The 14,874-nt window shown below is 44.7% G+C and overlaps 1 protein-coding gene across 10 annotated transcripts in view; it reads left to right on the forward strand.

Moving 5' to 3' along the window:
* The window catches only part of FRYL (FRY like transcription coactivator), a 541,692-nt gene that overhangs the window by 456,785 nt on the left and 70,033 nt on the right, over positions 1 to 14,874 (forward strand). For all 10 annotated transcript variants that reach the window (XM_063920961.1, XM_063920963.1, XM_063920960.1 and 7 more), the window contains 9 exons: positions 3,340 to 3,599; positions 3,984 to 4,124; positions 5,158 to 5,326; positions 8,294 to 8,378; positions 9,255 to 9,367; positions 10,758 to 10,908; positions 11,045 to 11,148; positions 11,405 to 11,590; positions 11,914 to 12,115. In XM_063920961.1, coding sequence (XP_063777031.1) covers positions 3,340 to 3,599; positions 3,984 to 4,124; positions 5,158 to 5,326; positions 8,294 to 8,378; positions 9,255 to 9,367; positions 10,758 to 10,908; positions 11,045 to 11,148; positions 11,405 to 11,590; positions 11,914 to 12,115 — 1,411 coding nt within the window. The remainder of the gene's footprint in view (positions 1 to 3,339; positions 3,600 to 3,983; positions 4,125 to 5,157; positions 5,327 to 8,293; positions 8,379 to 9,254; positions 9,368 to 10,757; positions 10,909 to 11,044; positions 11,149 to 11,404; positions 11,591 to 11,913; positions 12,116 to 14,874) is intronic.

The following is a 14,874-nucleotide window of genomic DNA, read 5'->3' on the forward strand; positions in this document are numbered from 1 at the left end:
CGTTGTCAGGGCGCTCAAGATCTATGTGGTTAGGACTTCGACTATTCGGAAGTCAGATTCCTTATTTGTTCTATACGATGCTGCTCGCCGTGGTTGGCCGGCTTCTAAGCAGACTTTGTCCCGATGGATTCGACTGACCATCCGACAAGCTTATTTGGCAGCTTCTCGGGAACCTCCATCTTCAATTTCAGCGCACTCTACGTGCTCTGTGGGACCTTCGGGGGCGGCTGCCCGTGGGGTCTCCATGCCTACTTTGTCGGGCGGCTACTTGGTCGGGCCGACATACGTTTGTCAAATTCTACAGGTTTGACACTTTTGCGGCATCTGCATCGCAGTTTGGCCGAGCGGTTTTACAGGACTCTCAGCGCTCTCCCACCCGTTTTGGGAGCTCTGGGACGTCCCCATTGTAACTGCGCTCCAGTGGCCCCTAGTGGATGAAGGAGAAATCAGGATTTTGGTACTTACCGATAAATCCCTTTATCCGATTCCACAGGGGCCACTGGACGCCCGCCCAGCGCTGTTTCCTCCTTTTTTGCTTAACAGTTTGCAGATCACTATGTGACTGCTTGTTTGGTTCAGTTTAACCTTTTTGTTAGGTTAGGTTCCAGGTTTGTTTTGTGTTATCCTGGTTTACATGGCGGCGTTAACCGCTCTACCTTCAGGTTTGTTTATTACAGCTCTCCTCGGGCACAGTTTTACGTAGACTGGCTTGGAGGGGGGACATAGTAGGGGAGGAGCTAGCCACAGTGTTAGAATTTTAAAGTGCCAGCTCCCAATTACTGCCTACTATTTCCCCATTGTAACTGCGCTCCAGTGGCCCCTGTGGAATCGGAGAAAGGGATTTATCGGTAAGTACCAAAATCCTGATTTTACCGACATATAGGGTATTCACGAAGCGCTTCTGAGTGTGTTTACGCCCAATACTTATCAGGGCAATGCTTTTAATAGCCATGTCTTGCTAGTTAAAGCATTGCCTTTCTAAATATCGGGTATAAACACGCTCAGAAGCGCCGAGTTTTGCAACCCAACTCTTCATAAATAAACCCCATAGAGTTCCCAGGCAGTTAATGGGCATAGAAGGGGAGGAGCGTGAACATTTTGCTCTCTTTGTCCAGACTGTAGTCGCCACTCTCTATACCCCTTGGTATTCATTGTTCCCCAACGTAATATGAGAAAAGTTAAGTACAAAAATCACACTTTCAATTCTTTTTTTCATAATTACTTTCATGAATATACAACATAACAGAAGGCCCAAACACAAAAGTTAAAAGTATTTTTTTAACCACTTGCCTGGCGCTGTCGCATCAGATGTGACCACACCAAGCTGGGCTTTCCCTGACATGGTCGCATCTGATGCGAGATGTCATAAATGCCCACTGTGCAGCTGCTGGATGAGAGGAGCAATCACCAGACAAATGTAATGTCACGGTGGTCCGATATATTAGCAATTATTGTTTAAACCAATAATTATTAAAAAAAATACTTTCTTTTTTTCTTCATTGTATTGGATATTCTTTATATTAAAAGGCTCACGCTGCTCCTCTACGGGAGGAGTTTAAGTGTTTTGTGCACTGGCGGCCACCAGATGGCACCCAACGAAGCAATTCAAGTGTTGCTCCATTCAGGTGGGCACAGCTGCCGGCGCTGAAATTACTGTTATGTTGTTCGTAGAAATGCATTGGGGATTAACCCACGGTGTCCCCCAGCACACCAAGCATGAAATAAATATATATATATATATATATATATATATATATATATATATATATATATATAATAGAAATCCAGAGGTCTTAGTCACATACATTTGCAAATATATGATAAAGCCACCAGACCCTGACAAGGCTCCTCTGATGCTGGTGGTCCCTAACTCTAGGTCTGGGCCTGGGGTGCAGAACCCCACAAACCGGCAAAGGCCAGCTACCCCACTACCCCAGGGCAGCACAACGCGAGAAGGTAAGGTGTTAGTACGTGTTGATAAAAGGAAAGCAAAATCTATATACAAAAATTAATATACTAGTCAAGGTGTAATTAAAAGACCAGAAAGATTAATAAAATGTGTTAAGGGGGTGCTAAATAAGATTTCGCAGTGTGCTACCCCAAAGCAGCCCAGCCCCACCAATCCATCATTTTTACAGGCTGGTAACTAGTGTTTTAACCACTTATACCCCTTTCACATCGCACAAATAACCCGGTATCGACCCGGCATATTGCCGGGTCAACACGGGTCAGTGTGCGGTGTGAAAGGGCCATGTCCGAATTGCCGGGTCAGGCGCAGTGTGAATGGGTTGCCGGGTCGATGCGATCCGGTACCCATTGACAGCATAGGGAGAGGCAGCGCAGAGATGAGCTCATCTCCCCTGCTGCCAGCTCTGCCCCCTGCCGCTATGGCAACCGACCCTGCAATTTGCCAGGTCGGGAAGCCAGAAGATCGTCTCCAACGCCGGATCCCACCCGGGAAGGAACCGTTTCCAATTCCCGAGTGGGATCCGGCATTGAAGATGTGAAAAGGGTATTACTGTAACTGACTTTTCTTTTTTTTCCAAAAACCGCTAAGAAATTGTCTGGTGTTTTTATGATTGAATTAGGTGAAGAACATGTATTTAGACTTCTCCAAAGTGAATTTATAAAAAATAAATAAATAATATTTGTTAAAAAAACATCTTATTTTTCAATCTTCAAAACATTGGTTGTCGCCATGAAAACCATGACGACCAATGCGTTTTCATTTTAAAAGCTGGGACAGCCGCCAGGTACATGGGGGGGGGGGGGGGGGGGGAGATGCGACCATGCCAGGCAAGTGGTTAAATAAATGTTCTTTTAAAAAAAAAAAGACAATTTCTGAGTGATTTTTCCAAAAAAATATTAGCCAGTTAAGTGGTTAATATCCCAATCTGCTCTGCCACCTTTGCACACAGGTGGTATACAATACGTCTCCCAGACACACAAGCCGTGTTAGATCAGTAACAATTGTGGTTAGTCACAGAAAGACATTGCATTTCATCTGCCTTTATATGGCCAGCCACGCGTGTAAGAAATCACAGTAATGTCACTGTAGCTTTAGTGTTTCCATGATAATCATAATGCAGAAATGATTCTACTACATTGGTTACTGTTGCACTCAGTTTAAAGGCTGGTCGTAATAATCGTGATCTGTCAGTGACCGCAATGTTTCCGCATAATGCTGCACTGGCCCCATTATTGAAGGCCATTTAGCGAAGTCCTGTGTGAATTCTGTTCGCTTGCAAATAGAATGTAGCAAGGCTTCACTTTTTGCTATAACTTAAATACAGTTTCCTAAAAGTTATTATTTTTCCCCAACTTCATTACATTTGACAGAAATCAGCCAGAGAATACAAACAGCGCACCCTGCTGGCCGACAGGTGATGTTGCACTATTTACTACCTTGGATGAACAACATAGAACTGGTAGATTTGAAGCCTTTGCCTACAGTCCGCAGACATGAAGATGAAGATGAGGAATCACTGAGAGACCGTGACATGATGGTCAACAGCCGGCGCTGGCTGAGAGGAGAAGGGTGGGGGTCGCCTCAGGCCACAGCAATGGTCTTAAATAACCTCCTGTACATGACAGCTAAGGTAACGCATTCATCTGTTCACAGCCGTCGAAATACGCGCTTTTTATAGGTTAACCAGCTGTATAGCACCGCCTCTGTTCTGCATACCAAATGCATTTACTGTACATCCTGTATTTGTATAATCCTGTCAGTAATCATGTTGATGGATGTAGAACCTATCCCTGTTAGTAAAGTGTGCATCATTTTTTAGTGATGGTGCCTGTTTTTCAGGATTCACATAACCGCATCCCGTTTTTCTTATAATAGCATTCCGTATTATATGTTTTAACATTTGTTAAAAGAAAAAAAAAAAACTCTTATGAAAATGTCTAGAACACTTAAAAATACCAAACGTGTGAGTGTGTTTTGTGCAAGTTTTTATATAAATGTGAATAATATATTTCAGTACGGTGACGAGGTGGCTTGGTCAGAAATCGAAAATGTGTGGACCACCCTGGCGGATGGCTGGCCGAAGAATCTGAAAATAATTTTGCACTTTTTAATAAGCATTTGTGGTGTGAATAGTGAGCCCAGCCTATTACCCTATGTAAGTATTCACAGACCTCTAGTGACGCTAAAGTGAATGTAATGTATAATGTAACGTTTAGGCAGACATTGGAGGTTTTGCAGCTGATGTTAAACACTACAAGAAATAACTTGATAGAGTTTATATGGTATCTGGTCAGAAAGTTGACACCAGATTGTCAATATGTTTTTTATTGTCGGCATGAACCTTAAGTCGACATGTAAAATGTTGACATCTAAAATATTGATACACCAGAATGTCAACAGTACATTTTAGGGTAAGGCTAAAAATATACAAAAAAAAATGGTATGTCAACATTCTGGTGTTGACATGTTAAACAAACATGGACGTTTTCTGTCGACCTAATATGCATATTGACAGACTATTGACATTCAGAACATGTCAACATTTTGGTGTCAACATTGTAACTTTCAACAAAATGTGATATTTTTCACAGTTATTGCCTTCAATCACCTTTAAAATGTGTAACTCTGGACATACTGCTACAAATCCCCACTTAAAAATATGTAGCGGATCTTGTTGGTTACCATTCATCTTAGTAGAGTTGTTTTCCAGTAGTGTGGAATCCATACTTGCCAGCTTACACGTGGGTACCCACGTGTGGGTAGGACGCAGCAATTGCGTCATTGTGGCTCCGCCCCCTGCAGTTCTAAGCTGTGATTTGTGGCACAGCAGATGAAAAATGGCTCGATTCAATGCAGATCACATCTTCTGTAAAATTGACAACATGCATGCTGTGGGAACAACTATTTCCAGAATACACAGCCCTTCCCCCCAGCCACAAATTGATGGCTCTCCCAGACACTGCTGTCCTGTTAATTTGGACATCCTCCAATATCGTATTAAAGCATTTTCAACTGCACATTTTACTAACAACTGAACCAATGTCTGCCATTATTCTTATGTTTGACTACCAGAGGCATCTTCTTATTGTGTATAACCTGTACAAAGCTCGCTGTTTTGTTGTGGACGTGTTCTCTCTGGTCACCTGACTTATGATATCTTTGGTGCTATGATCTCCCTTTGCTCCCAGGTAAAGAAGGTGATTGTGTACCTGGGCAGGGATAAGACCATGCAGCTCCTGGAGGAACTTGTTAGTGAACTGCAACTCACAGACCCAGTGAGTTCTGGAGTGACTCACATGGACAATCCACCGTATTACCGCATCACTTCAAGCTATAAAATCCCCTCTGTCACCTCAGGTAAAAGCACATCATCGCACTTCTCCTTATGTACATAAATGTCCAGTTTTTATTTTGCAACAGAAGTATTCTAATTTATCTTTGCTGTAGTCACACCAAACAGCGCTCTCGGCATGGCAGGAGGCATGAGACTCTTCTAGTGTCAGGTGCAGAAAATGTGTCTTAGTCACAACACAATGCGACTAGGACGCACGAGGGAGACTGCTGATTAATTTGATATACTGTATGACACTTGTATATCTTGTGTGTGACTGAGTCGCAGATTTCTTCCAGTGCATGTTCTGTTCTGCTCTGTATACAGACTCAGCCGTACACTGTGATACAAGTGTCACTTATCAAATTAATCACCACAGTCTCCTCCTGTGTCCTAGTTACATTGTGCTGTGACTAAGACACGTTTTTGGCAAAAAAAAGGTGCCCGACGTTAGCAGAGTTACAAGGGACCTGGCGGCTCACTCACGACAGGCATCTCTTGCTGCATGGCGTATTGAGGCCAGATGTACGAGGATGCATCTGTATAATGATCCTTTTATGTTGGCTTCATAAATACTGCAAGAATCCCACACAATTACTGCCAAATATTCTGTATAATGATATTAAAAGGGTTTCTCTTTGTTTTTGACTGAAGAGCCTAATTCCAGTGAGGACTTTCCTGGCACTTTCAAATAAAATGGAAATACAATCTTCAATTCAGCTAGAGAGAGTCTGTGAGCATTAGATCAGTGCAGGGAATACAGGCTGCTCCTTATGTCGGCACTGTGAGGAGCAGATCAGTGCAGGGAATGCAGGCTGCTCCGTATGTCAGCACTGTGAGCATTAGATCAGTGCAGGGAATGCAGGCTGCTCCGTATGTCGCCACTGTGAGCAGCAGATCAGTGCAGGGAATGCAGGCTGCTCCTTATGTCAGCACTGTGAGCATTAGATCAGTGCAGGGAATGCAGGCTGCTCCTTATGTCAGCACTGTGAGCATTAGATCAGTGCAGGGAATGCAGGCTGCTCCGTATGTCAGCACAGTGAGCATTAGATCAGTGCAGGGAATGGAGGCTGCTCCGTATGTCGCCACTGTGAGCATTAGATCAGTGCAGGGAATGCAGGCTGCTCCTTATGTCAGCACTGTGAGCATTAGATCAGTGCAGGGAATGCAGGCTGCTCCGTATGTCGCCACTGTGAGCAGCAGGTCAGTGCAGGGAATGCAGGCTGCTCCGTATGTCAGCACAGTGAGCATTAGATCAGTGCAGGGAATGGAGGCTGCTCCGTATGTCGCCACTGTGAGCATTAGATCAGTGCAGGGAATGCAGGCTGCTCCGTATGTCGCCACTGTGAGCAGCAGATCAGTGCAGGGAATGCAGGCTGCTCCGTATGTCAGCACTGTGAGCATTAGATCAGTGCAGGGAATGCAGGCTGCTCCTTATGTCAGCACTGTGAGCATTAGATCAGTGCAGGGAATGGAGGCTGCTCCGTATGTCGCCACTGTGAGGAGCAGATCAGTGCAGGGAATGCAGGCTGCTCCTTATGTCAGCACTGTGAGCATTAGATCAGTGCAGGGAATCGAGGCTGCTCCGTATGTCGCCACTGTGAGGAGCAGATCAGTGCAGGGAATGCAGGCTGCTCCTTATGTCAGCACTGTGAGCAGCAGATCAGTGCAGGGAATGCAGGCTGCTCCTTATGTCAGCACTGTGAGCAGCAGATCAGTGCAGGGAATGCAGGCTGCTCCGTATGTCAGCACTGTGAGCAGCAGATCAGTGCAGGGAATGCAGGCTGCTCCTTATGTCAGCACTGTGAGCAGCAGGTCAGTGCAGGGAATGCAGGCTGCTCCGTATGTCAGCACTGTGAGCATTAGATCAGTGCAGGGAATGCAGGCTGCTCCGTATGTCGCCACTGTGAGCAGCAGATCAGTGCAGGGAATGCAGGCTGCTCCTTATGTCAGCACTGTGAGCAGCAGGTCAGTGCAGGGAATGCAGGCTGCTTCTTATGTCAGCACAGTGAGCATTAGATCAGTGCAGGGAATGGAGGCTGCTCCGTATGTCGCCACTGTGAGCAGCAGATCAGTGCAGGGAATGCAGGCTGCTCCGTATGTCAGCACAGCAGGGAATGCAGGCTACTTCTTATGTCAGCACTGTGAGCAGCAGATCAGTGCAGGGAATGCAGGCTGCTCCGTATGTCACCACTGTGAGCAGCAGATCAGTGCAGGGAATGCAGGCTGCTCCTTATGTCAGCACTGTGAGCGGGTATGGGTCGTTGGGTCGACAGTCATTAGGTCAACCATGGGAGGTCGACATGCATTAGGTCGACATGTAATAGGTCAAAAGGTCGACATGGGTTTTTGGACTTTTTTTGGTGTCGTTTCCTTCGTGAAGTGACAGGGAACCCCAATTAGTTAACCGTGTCCCCTCGCATGGCGAGCGAACTTCGGGCAGGTTACCATTCCCAATTGTAGTCCACGTGGATCGTCAAGTATGAAAATGTCCAAAAAATTAAGAAGAAAAAATGTGTAAAAAAACTCATGTCGCCCTTTTGACATGTCGACCTGTTGACCATGTCGACCTTCAGTGGTTGACCTAATGACTGTCGACCTAAGCTGTGTCGACCTAATGACCGTATCCCCTGGGAGCATTAGATCAGTGCAGGTAATGCAGGCTGCTCCGTATGTCAGCACAGCTATGTGTATAAGGTTGGGAAACCCCATTGTTCCTCAGCTTATCTGCCAGTGCCACTCTTGTCAGACAATAGGAAGATGATGATACAGAAGGAATTGTAATGTGTGTGAGTGTGTATATAGATATTTATTAGTAATTCATTTATATTGTCCACTCACCTGGGACACACTATCTTCCAGGACCCTGATTGCCTTCTTCCCTGGGGTCCCACATGCCTCTGTCCTTTGGGACAGTTTTCCCTAGTTATGGATTGTTACAGGAGGGTGTATTCCTCTTCTTCTAAAGCTGTTACTGATTTGCTGTCTTACAGGAACCACATCTAGCAGCAATACTATGGTAGCTCCTACAGACGGCAGTCATGAGAACAAGCATACAAGGGATAGTGCCGATGAGACGTAAGTGGTCTGTCTGTACATGTAGAGATATGTATATACTTATATATATCAGAGAGAGAGAGGGACCATAGGATCTTGTCCATGATAAAGCCTCTCCTGCAGCATCTTGTCCATTTGTTATTTGGCTGTTGGTGGAAGCATACTAAGAGTAAACTAGATTAGCATTTTACGTGTTTGATCATTACTGGTTTATCATCCACATTATAACACGTCATTCGTGTAGTAAGGAGGGTGATGTACTTTTATTCTGTTTGCATCAACCGTACTTTAGACGTGTGAAAACAGGCAGGAGGTGGCACCTTGTATGCAGGCCGAACCAAATTACAAATCTCCTTCAAATGTGATCTCAACCCTACATTTAATAAACTCTAAGAACATGATTTAATTACTATTTTTATGGTATTCTGAATCACTATTTCCATACCTATGATGGGAACACTCTTTCATATATGTATCTGTATAATGAGCTATGAAAGTAGGAGATAAAATAGTAACATTGAAATCTTGCAATGCATCCCACAATCTATGTGAGTATAGAGAACAGTGTAGAATTAGCACAGGAGGTCACGCAATAAATCTGCTCGCAGATAGCAGATGTTAATGCAGTATGGGCATTATAAGGAACGGCATAAATATGTTTGATAGAAAAGAGGATCAGGGATCTCACTGGAGCTGATGATCCCTCTGAGGTTCACAGCAAATGTCCAGTATTACCCTGGGATGTGTGCTTTGTGTAGTACTTGAGGGATGTGATGTTGTTATTTGTAGATACTGCAGTATTTCATCTGTTTCAGCATTACTATAACTGTTGTGCTCAGTCACTGGAGATCATTTAGATGAAGTATGAATATTAATGTTGTCCATTTGTTATTACAGCTATGCCCACCTTGATATCTACAGTGGTCAGAACAGCAATCTGAACCGCCAGCACCACAGACTGGAGTCACGCTACAGCAGCAGTTCTGGAGGTTCTTACGAAGAGGAGAAAAGTAATCACATCAGTCGTGTTTTCCATTTATTACTTGCAGCATTGCGTCATCTAGCGTCATCTAGCTGGAAATGTCCTGTGCAGTGTTCAGACCTACACAATCATACCTGAAACGTATCAGGAATGGGGAGTTTAGTTCATTTAATGATTGTTTCTATTTGCAACATGTTTCAGAATAATGGGGGTCATTCTGAGTTGATCGTAACTGTGCTAAATTTAGCACAGCTATGATCAACGGTCATGAACTCAGACATGCGGAGGGACGCCCAGCACAGGGCTAGTCCGCCCCGCATGTCAGTGCCCCCCCCCCCTCCTTGCAGAAGTGCAGAGGCATCGCACAGCGGCGATGCCTTTGCACTTCAAGAGTAGCTCCCGGCCAGCGCAGCTTTAGCGTGCTGGCCGGGAGCTAATCTTCGCTCCCCGGCCCGCAGTGGCTGCGTGTGACGTCATACAGCCGCTGCGGGCCACTCCCCACACGGTCCGGCCACGCCTGCGTTGGCTGGACCGTGCCCACGAAACGGCGGCCAAACGCCGCAGTTTCGCCCCCTCCCGCCCATCGACCGGCTCTGCCTGTCAGTCAGGCAGAGGCGATCGTAGTGTTTCGATGGGCGGCCATGCGCCGGTGCATGCACAGATCTGACCCGATCGCTATGCTGCGAAAAACTGCAGCGTGCGATCAGGTCAGAATGACCCCCAATATTTCATAAGTCATGTCTGTTGGAAACACATTAGCTGCATTTACAGCTCATCAATGGATGTCTGACGTCCTGCGACTTATTGGAGCAGATTGTCCCTCTTACATTTTTGCAACCTGTATAACTGCAGCGTTACTGTATTTGCACTGTAAATTCTGAGTTGTTATAATTTTATTGGTATGTGCACTTTATCTTTCTATTAGTACAATCTCCAACGTTACCCAATTGTAAATGGTTATGCATTAAAATGATTGATGAATTTGGGTTTGGTGGATATAAGGATAGCGCTTCCTGCCCAGATGCTGCCAAGTGGTTACTGGATGAGAATTTATGGTCTGGAGGTGTTTTTTTATGGTTTCACCTACAGTATGCCCCTTAGTTCCTGTGAAGTAATATTTTCATACTACAGCATACAGTGACATTGTAGAGAATTTTGGGCTTCCAAACCGCATGGAGCTATTCAGTTGTTTGTACGACCACTCACGAGCCTGGATTTATACTTGCACCTTCCTGGGATATAAAGCAGTGGGAGGTGTTTGGGAGTGCCTGGTGCACTGTAACTGCAGCATGTTCTGCTCTTAGCAGTGGAAAAGCTGCAAAACGTGGCTAATACCATGCATTCTCGCATGCGGATTCTGGTACAAATGTAGCAGCAAATAAATGCGGTACTATATTGTTTGCCTCCTTGTGTTGTAGGTGACTCTATGCCACTGTTCTCTAACTGGCGCCTGAAAGTGATGGAACACAACCGAGGAGAGCCGCTACCTTTCCCACCCACAGGAGGCTGCTGGTCACCACTTGTAGATTACTTACCAGAAACGACGTCTCCTGGCACATCTCTACACAGGTATTGCTGAAATGCCTTATTCTAGATATGTTCTACAATCTTATCCTTTATTGTAGTGCAGAGATAATTTGCATCTGCTTTCTTACAGCATACATCAGTCTCTTATAAGTAACAAGTTATTATGTTTTCCATATAGGTGCAACATAGCGGTGATCCTTCTGACCGACCTGATCATTGATCACAGTGTGAAGGTGGAGTGGGGAAGCTACTTACATCTCTTGCTGCATGCAATCTTCATAGGTAATTGCTGTTACATTATGCCTGCAGTAGTTTTGTGCTTTAATGACAGAGCACATACAGACATAGCATACTGCCACAGAGTGGTGAAGTGGCAGGACCCCTATTTTAAGAGCTTGCAACCTAAAGTTACATTGGAAATAATAAATACTACAGTTAACCTTTAGGCTTTCATTTATATCTCAGGCTGTGCTTCTATTTTAAGGCTCCCTTTTTAGGGGTTAGTGTTATTTCTCATGTGATTGTTTCATGTTTTCAGGGTTTGACCACTATCACCCTGAGGTGTATGAGCATTGTAAGCGCCTCCTTTTACACTTGTTGATCGTGATGGGCTCTAACAGCAGTGTGCAGAGCGTAGCTTCTATCCTCCTCAGGAACCGGGAATGTAATGAACCACGGGTGCTTACCGTCAAGAACAATGCACATCTGGAGTACTCCTTCACAGGTTAGAGCCGACTGCTGCCGACACTGGCCTTGCATCCAATGTGTGGATCTTTTCCTTACTCATGTAGCGCTGTTACTGCAGTCTCTGTCGCACGTCTTTTTCTCTACCTTGCATCGCTCTCTCTCACTCACTCACACACACACATACACACTCACACACCTTTATCTATCTCTGGTCTACCGGATCATTATTTTATTACTGAAACCTTTGATACAACGCTGCAGAAAGGTAATCTTTGGTGTCGTACAGTATAAACACTGATGATTTGAATCCTCACACAAAGTGCATTCATTTGTGCCCTGTAAATTGGTTTGTTTCCGCAGGTATTAATGACTTCATACCTGAATACCAGCCTTCTCCCATGACGGACTCAGGGCTCAGCTCAAGTTCTACCTCTTCTAGCATCAGCTTAGGGAATACCAGCACTGCTGTTCCTCACTTGCATGCAACCATCCTTAATGAGGTGGATCTATCTGTAGAACAGGACGAGAAGGTCAAAACACTCATGGAGTTCATCACGTCAAGGTACGTCTCTTACTCCCACTTTGCTGCCTGCATGCTGTTCCATGCTTCATAAGGATGTGGATCATCAAATCGACAGTGTCTAGGTCGACAATGTTTAGGTCGAGCACTATAGGTCGACAGGGTTTGAAGGTTGACAGGGTTTCTAGGTTGACATGTGCTAGGTCAAAAGGTTGACATGAGTTTTTTGGGGGGTTTTGGTGTCGTTTTCTGCGTACAGTGACCGGGAAGCCGGATTAGTGCACCGTGTCCCCTCACATGGCTCGCTTCGCTCGCCATGCTTCGGGCACAGATTACCGTTCCAAACGTAGTCCACATGGATCGTTAAGTATGAAAAAGTAAAAAAAAATAAAATAAAATAAAAAAGTGAACAACTCATGTCAACCTTTTGACCTGTCGACCTAGCACATGTTGACCTAGAAACCCTGTCGACCTTCAAACCCTGTCGAACTAGTTACTGTCGACCTAGACATTGTCGATCTTCAAACCGAATCCCGCTTCATAAAGGGTAACAAATTACGTGAAACGCTGCTAGGTTCTCTACATCTCTGTGCATCATTGTTCTTATTTAATATCAACACTGACATCTACAGTGTGCACATGGTATTGCTCCACATGCAGCCAAAGCTGGACATAACAAAAATAAAATTGCACCAATTATGTTGCATTTAAAGGATTTTCAATGTTTTCTGAGGGCAATGTTGTCATTTGCAGAGCACAGCTGAATGCATACAGTATGTGTTTATTATGTTAATGGAACCTGTTTAGGATACGTTTATGCAGAAACCCATTATCCAAAAGTTGCAAAAATCCAGAGGGAACTTCCCCCCCCATTATTAAATAATTGCTGCTGCTTGATGTCAGTAAACATCACCATTCTACTCATTTTACAGTCACTATGAGCTCTCTGAGTAAATGATTTAGGGACCTGTGTGCCTCGATTATTATCGGTCATAGTTTCATTTTTGGCAAAACTATCCCCTTTGTTTACTGAAATGAACTTACATGGAAACGGTTGCAAGCACCGCTGTCCTGGCGAGTTACATCCCCGGCTACATCAAAGGAGCCTTTCACATTTTTGAAGGGTGCATAGGGGTCAGACCAGGAGGCAGTCAATTTACCGGTTGTCAGGAGACTGATGCCGGAATCCCGACACCCTGTGGGATTCCAACCACAGGCTGAAATCCCCACTCAGGTGGTGGTACACGCCAACACCCAAGGGGGAATATAACCCTGTGGCGACCGAAAGCATGGCAAGCGCAACTAGCCAGTGAGGGGACACGCTGCACTTGCTGTCGGTCTCCTGACCGCCGGGATATCTTACTGATCCCGTTAGACCATAGTCCCCATTGATAAAATGGGAACTGCGGTGTGCAGCACTAATAAGCCTCTTCCTGGAGTTTTCTGTGAAATCTCTTGTATTTGGCTGTTAATACAGAGCGGAGATACATGGTATCCGGACTCTATGTCGACGCCCATTGGTCGACAGTGGATAGGTCGATATGAGTTTTTCACATTTTTGGGGGGACTTTTTCATACTTTACCATCCACGTGGAATACGATTGGGAACGAGCCATGTAAGAGGACGCGGTGCACTAATTGGGGTTCCCGGTCACTTGACGGAGAAACAGACACCAAAAAACATTAAAAAAAACTCATGTCGTCCTAATGGTCGTGTTGCTCTATTTCAAGTGTCGACCTAATGGGTGTCGACCTTGAGTCCCATACCCAGATACATAACATTTAGCAGAAACTGTAAGCCAATAAAAAATGGGCTTGACAAATATGCTTCTTAATGAGAAGTTATTTTCAAATGCATTACAGAAAAGTTCATGTTCTAAGCATTCCAAGTGATTGCTTCAATACCTGTAGTAATGTCTGATGTGTAGTTAATCATTGATAGCAAGGTCTACGGAAATGTTCAGTCCTGTATTTATGTGGAGGCTTGGCCAAGCCTCTTTCCTCTCTGTGTGCCTGACAGCAAAGCTGTTTCCATAGCGATTGCTCCCTTGGTTGTCTTCATTTTGAACTTGTTATGTAAAATTGTTATGATCGATACTAAAGAACCAGGTCTCCAAGTTAGACTGTTAGTAGCTTAAATGGGAGTAAGAGCTTTACTAAATTTCCTGCCTTCCGAGAACTGTACTTTCATAATGTTCCCCCTCCTTTTTCCTCCCTTTATTTTGTCTATTTAGCAGCGTCCTATCCTAATATATATCCGGAACCTCTGCCCAATCTCTCTGTAGCAGGAGAGATCCCATGCAATGGCTGTAATGGAGGTTTTATCTTTAGAAAGCCAAGTTGATTTCCAGCATGTTTGATTGTGCACAAGACTCCGCTAAATAGAGTCCTGCATACAACTCCGCACCAAAGTACTATTTTTTGGGGGGAGGGAGGGAGCTGATTTACTAATGTTCTTAAATAAAATGGCACTCCAAGGACCCGTTCACGGTTGGGAAAAATGCTACAACATAGACCTCAGGTTCTATGTTTTTGCTCTGCCTATAGCACTGAAATGCTTGCTGTAGAGGACACTGCAAGAAATTGATGTTGGCATAATTATTTAGTGGTTTCATCCCAGCTACATACCTAGTGGCATAGCTGGCATGGCAGTAAAGACCAGTGGATGCGGACAGATTTTTCTTGCTTGCGTGGACTACAGCTAAGGTTTATGCATGTTATGGGGATCCTTCCTTTTGAGTTTAATGTAGGTCTCCTGCAATTCTTCTGGGTATATACTAATGTCAAGTGTTTATGTTCTA

Source organism: Pseudophryne corroboree, chromosome 1 (assembly GCF_028390025.1).
Source record: "Pseudophryne corroboree isolate aPseCor3 chromosome 1, aPseCor3.hap2, whole genome shotgun sequence".
Classification (NCBI taxonomy): domain Eukaryota; kingdom Metazoa; phylum Chordata; class Amphibia; order Anura; family Myobatrachidae; genus Pseudophryne; species Pseudophryne corroboree.